Genomic DNA, 16,491 nt, shown 5'->3' on the forward strand with positions numbered 1-16,491 from the left:
CACTTAAACGTATGCTGAGAATTTATAGTGATAAAACTTGGAGCATTCTGGGAAGATGGCGGAATAGGTCAGAAATTTCTGAGAAAACCCAGAGTTCTGGTCACCAGCCCTTTAGGAATGAATCTCTCTCATTGTTTCCAGTGAGGGTAGTTTTGAGGCTCTTTCTCTCACTTTTCACAATCAAACTGAAAATTGGCTATGTTGCCAGTAGTCTATTTTTTGCTACTGGAAGTCCCTGATCGCTCCCAGCTTACTTCCATTTATTATAGTGGTATTCTGATTTCATGCAAAAAGTTTGAAGGATGTGCTCCAGTCCTTGTATCCTCACAGACTTTATTCAAAAAGGGAATCCATTGTCAAGACTGAATGCCTTTCATTGTGATGTCTACCCGGCCCACAAGAGTGCTCAGTTTTATTCTGTATAATGTCCTACCAACTTGAACACTGAGTTTAAATCACAGAAGCATAAAAGGACATTTTGTGGACTGTAATTAATGCACAGACCTAAACAGATTAGTTCTGAAAAAAATTTCCCTCTGGCAAATCTGGTCCTAGCTTTGACATAAATAGCTATTGAGACAAAACCAAGGAAATCACCAGCTCACATGCAAGAAAACGTGGGCTCTTTTTCTTTCAAAGTTGCCCATTTTACTGGTATGTTTGTACCTAGATAATCTCTGATGATGTTGCATAACTTTTTAAGGTTCTAGAATGGAGTATATTTATAGCCTTGTTCCCTGTTTACAACATTTCAGCCAATCTTGACTATAGCCATTTACCTACCTCAAGTGGATTTCTGGCAGAGGAATGGAAGTGAGTAGTGATTTGGCTTAGTTAATTGCCTATATATCTAATGGGCTGGGCTATATTTGTATATTTATTGGTTTAAATTGGCCTATATTGGGATACTTTATTTCTGAATTACACATGGTACATCTCATGAACTACTCAACTGTTCAATCATTAGTTTAATGAATAGGGTATAATTAAATTTGTAGAGCTTGTTAAAATTGAAAATTCGTGGGCTGAGATCAATGTGATTTAATCTGTAGAAAAATTCTTAGTAAATAGACAGCGTCATACAGAGGAAGGTTGCATTTCATGGAAACCTTGTTGATTGCTTGTAAGCTCCATTGGGACAGTCTGGTCCAGGATTCTTAACCTTTTTTTGTGTCTTGGTCCCCTTTGGCAATCTGATGAAACTTATGGACCTCTTCTCAGAGTACCGTTTTTAATTTTGTAATTCAAAAAAAGAATTACAAAAGAAATCAATACAAAATATTTTTTAAAAAAATTCATTGAACCATAAAATCTACCCACAGAGCCCTTGGGGGTCTGTGGACCTTGATTTAAGAATCCTTGGTCCAGTCAATAGCAAGTTCTCAAATGGCTTAGGGAGTATTTGCCCCACTTAAAGGTTAGTAGCTTCCCCTGGGTTCTTCTTTCGTTGACAGTCATTTTGGAATATAAAGTATTAGGCATAATTATCCCAATCTGATTCTTCTTCCCTTTCTCTTTCTGTAAATAATTTTTTTTTTTCAGTTTTGTTGATGCCTCAAAAAATGCTAAAATGGCAGATGAAGAAACACTCTTCTCTTCCCTTGGCACTTTCCCTCCTAAAAAGTAATGGGTAGCAGTGTTATGACAAACTACGATAGTATTATAGAATATTAGGAACTGAAAATTACTAATGACCAAGAAAGAAAGTGACTTGTCCAAGATCACACAGGATAGGTAGAGAGCCCAGGTCCCTTGATTCCCACTACAAGGCTGTTTCTTTTTTACTATCTATACTGTGATTGTGGAACTGTGATACATGAAAAGAAACACCATTATTCTGATTTGAGCACACTTTACAGGTTAGCTTTTATATTTTGGATATCACCATAGAAAAGTTTCATTTATGTACAGATACGAGTATACAGTTTGCGTTGCCCAGACTTCTTCCATTTTGGCAGTGATGATGTCAAAGCAAAGTTTCACTCTGATGATATCTAGAAGAAGCCAGTTTCAGTACATGTACCTGTGTTGGTGTAGAGGGGAGCTCCTTAGCATAGGCCACAGAGGCCTAGGTGGCTTACTGGGACAGATTGGAGTTGTTTCACAGCTTTGAATTACTGTGTTTCTTACCCCACTCTCTGGGTCTGGAATTGTTTTCCCAGCTCAGGTATAATAGTGCCCCATTGCCCTGTTGTCTTGGGTTAGGCCTCAATATTCACCTGCTGGTGCAGGCTGGTTAGACAAACCCTATTGGGCTGTCTTTCTTTTTCTTGACACTGGGGAGTACCTCACTAATCTACCGACAGTGGAAAGCTTGATCTCTACCAGGCAGTTATTCCTTGGTGCTGTGATTAAGTGGCTAATTGTGCTTATTATATAAAAGTTTTGCACCCATGACTGTGCTTGGGGTTGCCACAGTCAAAAGACCTGAGCAACTTCTAAATCTTTCCTGGTTGGTGGATACTCCAACACTCCTCTGTGTAGCAGGAATGGCCTGTTGTTCCTTGGTATGTATTTTGGCCAATAAAAAAGCCAATCTGAATCATTAGTCAGTGACTGATCCCTGCTGACATGTGCCTTAGTTCAACTTCTAATACTTGTTAGCAAGATCCATAGCATGCAGCTAACATGGCCAGTTTATTCTGTGTGTATTTGAGCATGTTATAAAGAGCAGGTCACTTAACTTCTCAGCACCTCAGTTTCCTTAACTGTAGAAATGAAGGGGTTGGACTCAATGATCTCTGAGGTCCTTTCCCATTCTGTGATCTGATGATTTAGAATGCATTTACTCAAATTTCCCTGTTGTTTTTCTGCCAGACTGCAACCCATAATGGGCTTCAGGAACCATATTCCTACTGAATCTAGTGGACTTAACCAAAGCATTTGGTCCTGATGGAAAAGTGTAGAAAAGTTACAAAAAGCTTACAAAGATTGCCAAGGTATTGCATATGCTGAACGACTTTTAAAATTAGTATAAATCAGTGACTGATAATTTATGTACACATTATCTCCAGCAAAATTTTTGAATCTCAGGACAATCTCTCCCAGATTCGTAAGTGTCTTTGAGTCTTAGCTCTGCTGCTTATTAGTTTTATGACCTTGGTCAGTATTTGTAGTAATAATAATGATACCTTATATTTCAGAGTGATTTAAGATTTATAATGTACTTTTTCCACCATATTTTTATTTGGTAATAATATTATTAACCCTGTTTTACAGATGAGGAAAGTGAGGTGCAGAGAGGAAGTGGTTTTTCTTTGGTCAGAGAACCAGTAAATATCAGCATCAAGTCTCCTGACTCCCCACTTAATGTTCTGCCTGTTGTCCTAGGCAGGACCTCAGGTCCTTCATCTATAAAAGGAGCATAACAATACCTTCCAAACTTATTCCACGTGCAGATTGTTTTTTTTTTGGTCTATACCTATAGTTTTATTGGTATGGGGAATTTACAGTATGGAATTTACATTTCCCAATGAAGATTGGTGAATGTTTAGTCTTAAAGAGTTGCCTGGTGTAGGAGAGGGTAAATGATTTGCCCAGGGACACACGTCAGTATGTGTCAGAGAAGAGGCTTGAACTCAGGTCATCCTGACTCCATGACTAGCCCTCTATGCACAATAACATGTTTCCCCTCATACAAGTGGACATTTGCTTTAAAGCATAATTTTGTGCACATGGATTTTTCTTCTAGTAGGAGAAGTATGTTTGAGGATATCAGACATGCAGTTGTAGTTCAAATTGTGCTTTCATAGTTTACTTTCGGAACTTTGAATCTGATTATCTTGTTTTGTTTTTTGGGGGGAGTGTGTGTGTGAGTGTGTGAGTGTGTGTGTGTGTGTGTGTGTGTATGATGTCTTATCATCTTTTTTTCCCAGCAAGGTAGCTGGTTGCATAGTGGATAGAGGGAACTCTGGGACTGGAAGACCTGATTTTAAATCCAGCCTCAGATACTTACCAGATATGTAACTTAACCTCTGTTTGCCTCAGTTTACTTAACTGTAAAATGGAGATAATAATAGCACCTACCTCCTAGGGTTGTAGTGAGGATCCAGTAAGATAACAATAGTAAAAAGTGCTTAGCACAGGGCCTGGTACATAGCAGCAGGCATTAGATAAATGCTTATTCTCTTTCCTTCCTCTTCTCCTACCAGCTGTTAATTAGCATAAGATAGTGTCAGAACAACACAGTTGAGATTTCCTGTATTAGGTATTTCATAAAGGTGAGGGCATTTTTAATAGATAGAGGGAATGTCACACAGTGGCAAAGTCAGATGATCTGGGTTCCTGTCCTGGATTTGCCCAGTCAATCTCAGTGACCTTGGGCAGGTTCTCTGCTCCTCAGTTTCCTCATCTGTAAAATGTACAGGGGTTACACTATCTCACTAAGGACCCTTCCAGCACTAACATGCCGACATCTAGTCTCCACAATAAATCTGACTGCATGGGAGCGATGATCCCCAATACTCAGTACCTTAGTTGCTTTTCTGGGGTGGGGTGGAGAATTTTGTTTGCTGTGCTCTTCTGTCTTCAATGATAATGAACCAATGAAACGTTTCCGTTGTTGGCAGCATCAATCATGGAGTCACCAGCGGCTACACAGTGGAGGGTGCAACCAACCCCAGTTCATGTGCTGTGTCTTTGGAGGTGATTGGACAGAGAAATCTCCCACAGGAAGCCCCGAAGACAGTGGCATCTGACTCCTCATCCCACTCAACTGAAGGAACACAAGAGAGCAGCATCTCTGTCTCCATGCCTTTTGCAGAACATAGCCAAGATGTTATCCAAACAAATCAGGCCTTGGCCGGTGAAGAAGGACTCATCCTGCATGGTAACTTAGGGGAACCTGTGCCAGACACTCCAGAAGAAGCCCAAGCGGGACTTGCCCCCGCGGTAGACAGCAGTGCGGAGACTAGCCTGGTCACTACTGTTGTTTCTGCTGATGATGGAAAGAATGCTCCAAGGGAAGGGAGCAGGGACTCTTCTTCTGATCATGTTACCGTGTTACAAGGGGATCCAAGGATACATTCAAGGATATTGGAGCCATTAAAACCGATGGCACAGCTGTCTGGGAAGGGTGATCCACATGGCCGCTCCTCTCCCCCTGGGAGAGAAGCCGGAGATTATGTTACCACTCAAGAGGCCCAGCAGAATCCAGAGCCCCCGCAAACAAATCACGAGGCCCCAGCTGGAACCCAGAGAGGTGAAAAGAACACAGATGGGGTAGCTGGTCTGCTGTTGAAACAGGAGACCCTGTTACTGAATGACACTGCCCCAAGCACATCAGATGGAGAGGAAGGCAAAGTGCTTGTGAAACCTCAGAATTTGGCTGATGATTCTGAAGTCCTCAATGCCCACTGCCAAGATTTTAAGGCTGTAGAAGTTGCCCAAGAAACTAAGGCAAATGCCACTCCTTTGGAATATAATCGGGAGACAATAGCAACTAATCTTCCCCTACCAAATTTGCCCCAGAATTCTGTTCCGGATCCAGAGGCCAAAGGTCCTTTAAAGGAATCTGTCACCATAACTGATGTTCAAAACCCCCTTCAGAGTGGGACACAAGAAACATTATCTGATAAACTAGGCCCCAGTGCCGAAGGAGATGAGCTTAAATCTGTACTTTCCCAAAGAGAAGAAGTATATCTGATTTCCAGTAAGGGTTCAGAGAATACTTCAGATCCAGCTGTTACTGTTTCTGAAATGAGACACAATTGTTTGGCCACAGAGATTCCTGTTGTCTTGGCTACTGAGACTCTTCCAGACCCCACAAAAGGGTATCCCATGACAGATATAGGAATGGTACCAGAGAATTTAGATTTAAGGGGTGAGAGCAAACATCCTGAGATGAGCCCTAAAGAAGATTCTGTCCATTTATCTAAGGATGAAATAGAAGCTCCCATGAATGAAGGAAAAACAGAGAGAATACAAGGAGCAGCCCCCATTATGCTTCCCAGTGGGTTGAATAAAAGCATGGGGGGAAAGCTGGAGATGAATGATGAAGGCCAGGAACTTGTTGATGCTGCGAATCAAAATGGCACTAAAGAAGAAAATCAAAGCAATGACTCTCAAGAAAAGGAAGTTGCTGCAGAGGATACCACATCCACAAAACCTGTGCATTCAGAGGAGGAGATCTCACTTGATTCCAGTGGTAGATCCAGTCAGGGAGTGAGTGAAGCAAACCCCACAAATCTGGAGCCCAGATTGCTTCACCCGTCAGACTCAGCACAGGTGCCCAAGGACATGGGTCTCATGGAACTGGAGCGGCCTGAGAGTCGGTCAGAAAACTCGGCCTTGTGCTCCCTGGCCTACGAGATGACTGATGGAATCTATGCTGTTGGTACACGTGGGCTCTCGCCTCTGCACTGTGGGAGCAGTAATGTTCAACCTGTTGAGCAGGATGGAGATGATGGACAGGCTACTTCTAGGGAAACTATTCCAGAGGTTACAGGACTACAACCTGAGCTCCCAGATACTCTTCAAAGTCCCGAAGGAGTGGAAAGAATGGAATTTGTTCCTGTTGCAGAACCTGGGAAATCTGGTATGTGTGTCCCTCCAGGAGGTGATGCTAATCCTGAAATCTGGGAGGCTGAAAGTAAAGGACAGAGTAACCAATCAAATAATATGTCTTATAGCAAGGATGCTGAGGGCTTGCTGGTACCTACGGTTGGACCTTTAAGTACTCCTGCAAATGAGGAAGTTGGACAGGAATTCAACCCAGATGTGAAGAACCATCCTGATAATGAGACCTTGACTAAAGAAAGTGGAATAGAGGCTCAGGGGCCAGTGCAGAGTCAGCAGGGAAGTGCATCATCTGCAGGTAACAGCAGCACGAGGAGCACTCAGTTAGGAAATCCTGAACAATCAGCAGACATTTGTTCCCAGCAATCTCACTCACGTTCAGAACTTTCTGTCTCAACCAACATCAGTGATGACACCTCTCCCTTTGAAAGTAGGAAAGAGATTCCTGCAGACAGTCTTGAAGGGATAAAGGCCAAGACTGAAGATGTCTCAAAAACCTTACCACCCCCAGAACCCGGGGAAAACCTGAACTATCCTCCTCTCTATAGTGGACAGGAACCAAGTCCAATATCAGAGCTCCAAAATATGCAGTATGAAGAAAGTCCAGGTATCCAAAGTTCAGGTACACATGATTCTAAGGAAAAAACTTTGGACAGCCCTTCAACAGAGGAGTTGGATTCATCAGTACTAAGAAGAGAAAAGTTGCCTCTGGTGATGGACCAAGAGAAACAATGCAGCAGTGACTGGTCCTTCAGTATTTCTTCTCCTGTTGTGGTCGATTTAAAAGACTCTTCTCTTCAACGTAACTTAAATGTCAAAACAGAAGAAAGTTGCTGTACTAGGCAGATGCCTGACAAGCCCCAGCAAGAGAAGGAGGATGCTTTGATCTCAGATATTCAGCATGAAGAAACATGCCAAGAAAATGGGTTTTCTAAGGCAGCGGACATGCATGCACAGCTCAGTAGCTTAGGTAATACGGAAAACGCAAGTGCAAATGAGGTAGGGGCTTCACCTTGTCATCTAGGTACACAACCATCTATTAATGCTGCTACTGACATTCAGCCTGCTCCATCAACTGGCGGACTCAACAATATACCTCCCGATGCCTCAGAGGAGGTCCTTGGTGAAACTTCAAATAGCAGTCAGCTTCTAGTGGGCTCACAGGAGAAAACTGAGCTTCTAGCTCCCTCAAACCAGGAGACTCTGTCACTCAGTAGCAAAATTAGCCCTCAAGAGGACCATGTCAAACAGAATTTTGAAAGTATATCTGCCAAGAGAGGAAAGGATGTTCACCAAGGAATTCTGGCTACATGTCTGGCATCACACAAGCTCGGAAAAGCTGCTCCAAATAACAGGGATTTCCTTCAGACTGAATGCAGTCCTAAGGTGGACGCTGAGCCAGCTCCCGATAGTGGTGAGAATGAAGCCACCTTTGTCTCAGGTAGTCCCTGCCAAACTGGGCAGAAGTCTGGCAGCTACAAGAATGACTCATGGCTCAAAAGTGAAATGGGTGGAATTGTCAGTAATGTCTTGAGTGCTTCGGCATGTCAGACTGTCTCAGACAGGGAGCAGCCAGAGCTGCCGACTGCTGGGATATCCAGTCAGATATTAAAGGTGGCTCCTGAGAGTCTTAACCTCAATATAAACAGTGCTGTGGAAAGAAAATCAGAAGATAGCAAGACAAAGACTGATTCCACCAAAGAGCCAAGTGTTTCTGGTGAAAGTTCCTATATTGAAGGAGAGCCTATGTTCACCTGCGGGGACTCTGCAAATTTGTTTACCAATTACCTCTCACCCACGTTGAAGTCTGCCCAGACAAGGGAGGAAATATTTGCAATTAAATCCAAAGAGATCCAAAACGGGAGAAACTCCAAGTCCCAGCCAAGGAGTTCTGGGGATAGTATTCAGAAAATGGCGGATGTCCCAAGAGAGGATGCAGAGAAAAGTAAGGAGGAGGCAGCAGATACCTCCAAGGTACACAGGGACACATCTGAGTGTGAGAACTCTGGTTTAGGACAAGCTGGCATGATGGCTGGATTTCCTGATTTCAAGGCACATATCAGCAAAATATTTGAGAAATCTGTCCTTGGTGCTTTGACCACTGATCGTCCACAGTTTACACTGCAAGAAAATGACGGGTTTGCATGGAGCCCCGTGGGAAAGGACTCTTTGGTGCAGCTGAGCACAGAGAAGCATTCGTATCATGGTCAAGGAGGAGACTACATCAAGATTTCCACTACTCGTGTGGGACAAGGGGTAGGCACTAAAGGTAAGGAGCAGGACTTGACTTTGGAGGCTGTCTCCTGCCAAACAAACCCAGACAAGTTGACTTGTCAAGAAGGTATAGCCATAGAAAAGTCACCAGGCTTAACCGCTCCCACCACGAAACAGAACCTGCTAGATACCAACTTGGAAAAGGATGGAATTGCATCTGGTGTCTCACAAAAAGAAAATAAAACAGAAAATTCTGAAACAGCTGGTGAGAAATATGCAGGGATTACATTTGAGCCTCAAAAGCTTCAGGGAGGAAAGCAGGAATTAGTTTCAGGTCTCCCTTTAGACATTACTGTGCAGAAGACACCTTTGGAAAATGCTACCCTTTTTAAGGGTGAGGAGTATTATGTTATCTCCCAGGTCCACACGGAGATGCCTTTATCTCAAGAGGGTCTGACTCCTCCAGGAAGCCAGCAGCAAGAAATACCCCCCAGCAAAAAGATGCCCAAAGATGATGAGCTCTATGCTTCGATTGTGACCGAGGAACTGGACAACAACCCAGGACTCAGGCATGTCGAGGAAATTTCCTCTCCACCTGGGGACATTCCAGTCTTGCCAGCTGGAAGCAATGAGCAGCTCAGTGCTAGCACACCAAGGAATGAAAAGAGGCCCCAAGGTGGCGACAGTGCTCATGATGACTCAAGAACTTTGGAGAGCCCAAGAACAGAAAATGTTCTGGATTTACGAAACCCCAGTGGGCTATTGACACACTCCATGGTTGACTACTTCAGACAGGAGTTAAGTTTGCAGGCCTTCCAGTTAGGTGTCTTACGAGAACCTGGCCTGGTGATAGAAAAAGCTCCAAGAGCAGAAAGTGAAGATTCTTTTACTGAAGTAGAGTCAGAAGCTCAGGCCTCTGAGGATCAGCCCTTAAATGGCAGCCCTGAAACAGGTACTTCGACAGGGTCATTTAGCCCAGGTGGTGACTCAGCTCTGCAAATGAAGCACCCCAGTCAAGGTCCAGAGGCTCAGCGTGGCTCCCTGAAGGCAGTTCTGGGGATGGAGGAGAAGGCTGCTTCTCAGTGTTTAGAGAACCAGACTGGGAACCAACAGACTGACCAACATTCTAAGCATGAATTTGCACCACCTGACAATGATGACAAGTTACCTGTCTGCTCACCTCCTGAACCAGATAAAGGAGAAGTCCAGAAACCCCAAGATGTTGTGTCAGAAGAGAGACTCACAGAAAGGTACTTAAGGCCAGTTGATTCTTGTGGGGATCGTCGTATCCCTTATACAATTCATTAGAAATTAACCTGACTAGGAAAATCAATAGAGCATATGGGTGGGCTTTCAGGGAATTCTATCCCCTTTATCCAATTGCCCAAATTCTCATCTGCTAACCTCTCTGAATTGCAGCAGTTTTGACTTAGAGCCTAAATAACTGAGGAGGGAAATATTTGGAGAATCATGACAATTACCAATTTATCATATGTTTTCTTCAGTTCTTTCAGTTTAATTTAAAAACTGTTTAAAAATATAAACTGTTTACTTTATGCCCTGTGGATTGTAGTGTCATAGATTAGCAGTCATTCATAGAGTACAGGTTTGGTTCCGATGGGAGTTCAGATACATCTGTTTTCTACTCTGGATTTGTTTAGGAAGAGTATATTTTGGGCAGTGGTGGGGTGGGGGGTGAGGGTGGGGAGGCTGATGTGCTTCAAACATCCCTCAGAGTTGTTGAGTGAATGAATTTAATTTTTTCCCCGTGCATTTTAGTTCAACTGTTGCACGAAGCTCTCATTGGAAAACATGTGTTCATTCAAAGAAACATAGAGATGAAAACCAGCTAACAAATTACACTTGTTGCTTTCTTCCATCATCTCAGAAAGAGCCCCGAGCCTGATCATTCTCTTCCCACTTGGGTACCTGAAAAGGATACTCTAGATGTTACGGCCGGTTCAGCCAAGTCCAACAAGGATGATGGAGTGGAAAGGTACAGTGACAAATTTTAGTTATGTGGAGAATCATCGTGCTGTGTATGAATGTAAACATTCTAGATGTCCTAGAAAAGAACATGGGTCGCTTGACTTTGGGTTTTTTAAAAAAGAGGGAAATAGCCACTCTGCATGCTTTAGCACTTACACTAGTAACACAGTAATAGAACAAAAAACCTCTTTTATTCATTTCCTAGGATGTTGAAAAGGGGGTTTCTTTCACCTTTAAGCCCATTTTAATTTTGAGATAAATTTGCTGAACATTGGTGCAGTTCCTCATTCCATACCCATAAGCCCACTTGCTCATACATCTCTTAGTCTCCCAAGACCCTCTCTGGGCCTCAGTTTTCTTATTCTTAAAATGAGGAGGTCTTGATAGAATAATTCGTAATCTTCCTTGCAAGTCTAAGTCCTATGGATCTGTATAGACCTTGGAGCCAGAAAAAAGAGTTTGACCTTGGATAAGTCAATTAATCTCTCCATGCCTCAGTTTCTTTATTTTTAAAACTAAGGTCCCTTTCAGCTCCCAATCTATGGAATCCTAGACTTTATCATCCTTCACCTCACCCCACCCCTACTGTGTTTCTTTTTGCCTGCTGCATGAAGACTCCACCTCCCACCCCTCTACCCCCAGTAGACCTTTTCTAAGTGAATGGTCACCTAGTATTGTTGAAAAGATGTTGCTTTAAAGTGGTTTCCTTTGGGATTTTCTGGACTGGGAATAGAACAGTGCAAAGTTAAGACACATTTGTGAATAGACTGTGAAATTCTTTTAAGGCTTTGACTCTTTTTGTGGTTCTCTGTGTGAATATATGTGTGGCAGATATCAGACTTTAAGTTAGTAGCTGTGGCCAATGAAATGCATTGTACCAAACAGCTGCTGGCATTTTATAAACGATTTGATTAATATTTTGCACATGCTTTAAGAATGTACAATCACCTGTTTTTCAAGTCTGAACACTTCTGCCTTCAGAGCCAGCTGCCTTCAGTGGCCTACAATAGCAACTCTATTAACTTGGTGCCTGGGTGTGCAGGTGCCCAGTGAGATGTATGTATATTCTCCATAAACATATGTAAAATTAATCTCCAATTGGCACTTGTTTCTGCTACTGATTTGTCATAAAATTCCCTGGGGCCTTTGATGGTATGTTTTTATCACATTCCCACTTAGGGTGGAGGAAAGTATTTGCTCAGCAGGATAAGAATAGGGCTGTTTTTCTTTTTCACATATAGATATGTATATAGAATATATTATTATTGTTATTAAGCTCATCTTCCTGAGTTCAAATCTAGCCTCAGTCACTTACTAGCTGTGTGACTCTGGGCAAGTCACTTAACTCCATTTTCCTCAGTTCCTCATCTCTAAAATGAGCTAGAGAAGGAAATGGCAAACCACTCCAGTCTCTACCAAGAAAACCCTAAATGATATTACAAAGAGGTGGACACAACTGAAAATGACAACAAATTATATACATGTATATATATACGTATACATATGTATGCATGTATATAAATATTGCAGATGCTTGGTTTTTCATTAGTCTGTGAATTTCACCATTTTTTAGGAAAGCATGGGGTCCTGCAGTGCGAACCTGCATGGGGGTATAGGTATTTAAATATGGGGAGGCATCATGTTGTAATGAAAGGAGCTTAGGATGTGAAATTAGAAGACCTGAATTCCAGTCTGGTTCCCTCACTCTCTGGCTATATGACAATGGGTAAGTCACTTGGCCTCTCTAACCCAGTCTTTATGATGAAGAGAATGGCACATGCACCACATAACCTTATGGGTTTTTTGTGAGGAAATAATTTTGTCTACTATAAAGTACCATTCAAATGTGAGATACTGTGCATGCACAAAAGATGCTGGGTGGGTCGTGATGATGGACAACAGATGGATTGCCTGACTAGCAGATTGGGTCCCATGTGAATACAAATAGCTGAGAGCCTGAAAAATTGATGGGATGAGCTAATAATCTGTTCCTTTGCAACACGATGGAAACGTGGATCTTTGGTTCTCATTTGCTGTGAATTTATATCATGGAATTGGTTTGAATATAAAATTAGTATTGTAATTACTAATTTTTCAATTCATATTTAGGTTATTGGATAATTTGGGTCAGAGTTTTTCCAGTCTACAGATGAGAAAACTGAGGAAAGAATGAATGTAAGAAATCTTTTGAAAGAAGAATAGGCAAGATTTGGTGATTGATTAGATGTGAAGAGAGAGAGACAGAGACAGACAGAGACAGAGACAGACAGAGACAGAGAAAGGAGCCAAGGACAGCTCTGAAATTTTGAGATGGGAGAATAATGGTATTGATAAAAAAAAAAAAGGAAGACTTAGGTAGGGTAATAGGCTTTAAGAAAAGATGATGTTTGGGTTTAATTAAATGAAATACCATATATCGCTGTATATGGCTATTGATTTTATAAACAAACTTTCCTGTATTTGTTTAAAAATCCCTTATGATCTGAGGATAATGATTGTTTAATGAGGCAATGATGATGGCTGCTAGTCCCAAATACTGTAGATTACTGTAGCTTAACCATGGGGTAACATTTTGCCTCTGCTGCTTATTGTTTGTGTGACCATGGGCAAGTCTTTTAAGGAAAGGGAAGGGAGCAAGCATCTCCATAGCGTCTTCTGTGTGCCAGGCCCAGTGCTAAGCACTTTTTGCAAATATTATCTCATTTGATCCTCACAGCAACCCTGGGAGGTAGGTGATATTATTATCCTCATTTTACAGTTGAGGAAACTGAGGCAAACAGGTTAAGTGACTTGCTCAGGGTCACACAGCTAGTAAGTGTCTGGGGCTGAATTTGAACTCAGGCCTTCCTGATCTGGGCACTCTACTAATCTACTTTGTACCTCAGTTTCCCCATCTGTAAAAAGAGCATGTTAGACCAGTTGATCTATGAGTTACCTTCTAACCCTAGCTCTCTGATTCTATGATCCATGATTCTTGCATATGTCCTGATAATTGAAGAAAAAGTGAGACTTGGGGCCTGAATTATTCAGCTGGATAATTGATAATTTATTTCTTGACAATGGACCGTGAATATCTGACAAGAAAGGAAATAACCCATTAGGTTAGAGAATGAATTTTGGTTTTTCTTTCTTGATAAATGTGGTTAGCTTTGCCTTGTTTCTCCCAGGGAGAATTATTATAGAGAGTTCTTCAGAGGTTATTGAAGGGACTTGATGTTTATTCCGTACATGAAGGTAGGTGTTATGGATTTGGAGAAACTGGAGAAGGAAAAGAGCATTCTCATGGCACTGTCCTTTCTGAGCACATGCAGTATTGCGCCCTTTGTTGTCACTGGGCAGCGAGGTGGCACGGTGGATAGAGCACTAGGCCTGGAGTCAGGAAGACTTAGGCAAGTCACTTAACCTCTGTTTGCCTCAGTTTCCTCATATGTAAAATGGGGATAATAATAGCATCTACCTCCCAGGTTTGTTGTGGATCAAATGAAATAATAATTATACAGCAATTAGCAGAGTGCCTGGCACATAGTAAATGCTATGTAAATATTAGTTATGATTATTCTTCCTTAGTCTGATTCATGTTTCAGTGATTTGGCTATTGGCATTGCCACATGTTTTCCTGTATTCTTTTGAACGTTATAAGATCTTTTCTTTTCTTTTTCCTTATCTTCCCTTTTTCTCTTGTTAAGACTGGATTTACCTCTTTTGCCCAGGCTGGAAGTACAGCACCTACTCAAGGGATGATTCCACTGCTGACATGCACAGAAGCTTTGACCTACTCTGGGTCCAACCTGTCCCCTCCCCCCACTCCCCTCCTTGGAGCTCACTATACTGCTGCCAGATTTAATGCAGACACCCAATCAACCTTAGCCCTACTGAAGCTCAGAACTCGCCAGCATTATTCATCTGGTAGCAGGGATTATAAGGCATGCACCACCAAGCCTGGCTATCAGATCTTTTTTCAAAAGCATTTTCTCTCCCTGACTTTCTTTCACTTAAATTTATCCTAGATAACGTTCAGTGTGGATCTAGGCTTATTAATTCCAATGTTTTATATCTGTGCATTCTGTGAAATCTACATTTATACCTTTAGTTTAGAATCTTTAAGGCTCAGGATTTAACTAATATCCCAAACAAATAGTTTGGATTATTGAGTTGAGATGCTAAGAGAGAGTCCATTGTATTCTCAGAGTCTTATGACAGGAGAATTAAAGGTCTCTAGAAAGACAGAGACCTCCTCTAATTCTCTTTATCCCCAAACCCTCACAGAACCAAAGTGGGAAGTGATCAACAAAGGTACTGAGCATATCTATGAGAAGAAGTGGATAATGTCACTTGGGGAAGGGACAGGACAGGAGGGATGGGGCAGAAGTTCTGTGTGACACCGGTTTCTAGTATGGTGGCAATGAGAGAGCATTTAGTGAGAGCAGGAAATGTAAATGCCAAATCCAAGGGAGTTGTCAAGAGCAGAAACCAAACACTGTTTGCCAGATAAGGCAGGAGTTAAGAGGAGCCCAAACTGTGTGGGGCATGTAATAGGAACACCACCATAGAAAGGCCAGGATTTAGAAACTTAGGGAGAAGTCAGAAATACAGGGACCATGTTTGGGGTTATAGAAGAAACGATTGACTATATATGCCTGCCTGTCAAGAGGTAGAGAGGGCTGATTACAACAACCTTTGTATGTTAAAGGAGCTAGTATATTGAAACCCAGACACAAGACTCCACAGGTTTCCACTGTTTGTCAATCACCTTCTACTGCCGTATTAAAGAGGAGCCCAACTAGACATAGCAAGTAAAATGAACTCTGAGAGATCACCATCGGGGCAATTTGGCCAATGGAGCGTTTTACATGGACAAACCATAGGCAAATGTCTCCTTTCCTGGTAATCTAGCTTGTAAGAATTGGTGCAATGCTTTCTGGAACAATGTGATCCTGCCGTGAGGAAACTGACTCAGTACTCTCATGAGATTTTGTCTGCCATCTTGTAACTTCATGTAGATAGCTGAACAGTTGTTTTGAGCTCCTCTAGGCAGTGAGAGAGAGAGAGAGAGGCACCAGTGTTCCTGTGTTATTCAGGGCTGTGGTATTTGTACTAATGACGGTAGGTGGGGCACAACTGAGAGACAAACAAAATTCTCACATTATTACGCAAATACTTCCACGGACCTATGATGTCACTGACCTGGGAGTTCCCTCCAATGATGTTGACCGATAATAAACTCTCCCTCCCTTCCCATCTTGGGCAACTCCTCTTCATGTTTTGCTAGAACAACTCATTAGAGACGTGATAATAAACTATTGTTGTTTAAAAAGTGCTTTAGTTCATTCTGTTAATTAATCCTCACAACATCCTCCTGACATTGGTAGCGAAAGTAGCATCACTGTTTTAAAAATGAGGAAATTGAGACTTGGGTCATGTGAACGCCCATGGTCACCTAACTATTAAGGGCAGAGCTGGGTCTGCCTTTAGTGCAATCCTCTCTTCACTTAATGCATTGCTGAAATTGAATGGCATAGTTATGGCTACCAGGTAGAGAAGGTAGGAATCTCTAGATTTAAACTGAATTCTGCCCATGGTTCTCTTTTCTTTATATAGTGGCTGTTCTTTATTCCCTTCCCCCTTCTCTCCCTTCTTCCCTTCCATTCTGCCTTCCCTCCTCCTTTCCTGCTTTCCTCCTTCCCTTCCTTCCTTCCTTCCCTCCCTCCCTCCCTCCTAACTTCCTCACTCCCTCCTCCTTCCCATCTTCCTTCTCCTTTCTCCCTTCCCTCC

The 16,491-nt window shown here is 42.2% G+C and overlaps 1 protein-coding gene across 5 annotated transcripts in view; it reads left to right on the forward strand.

The window, feature by feature from the left end:
• The window catches only part of TACC2 (transforming acidic coiled-coil containing protein 2), a 308,717-nt gene that overhangs the window by 82,258 nt on the left and 209,968 nt on the right, over positions 1–16,491 (forward strand). For 4 of the 5 annotated variants that reach the window (XM_027839765.1, XM_027839767.1, XM_027839762.1 and 1 more), the window contains exons 4-5: positions 4,569–9,980; positions 10,619–10,726. In XM_027839765.1, the coding sequence (XP_027695566.1) occupies positions 4,569–9,980; positions 10,619–10,726 (5,520 nt within the window). The remainder of the gene's footprint in view (positions 1–4,568; positions 9,981–10,618; positions 10,727–16,491) is intronic. The other variant, XM_027839766.1, reaches the window with a different exon arrangement.

Source organism: Vombatus ursinus, unplaced genomic scaffold, assembly GCF_900497805.2.
Source record: "Vombatus ursinus unplaced genomic scaffold, bare-nosed wombat genome assembly UNPS02014833.1, whole genome shotgun sequence".
Classification (NCBI taxonomy): domain Eukaryota; kingdom Metazoa; phylum Chordata; class Mammalia; order Diprotodontia; family Vombatidae; genus Vombatus; species Vombatus ursinus.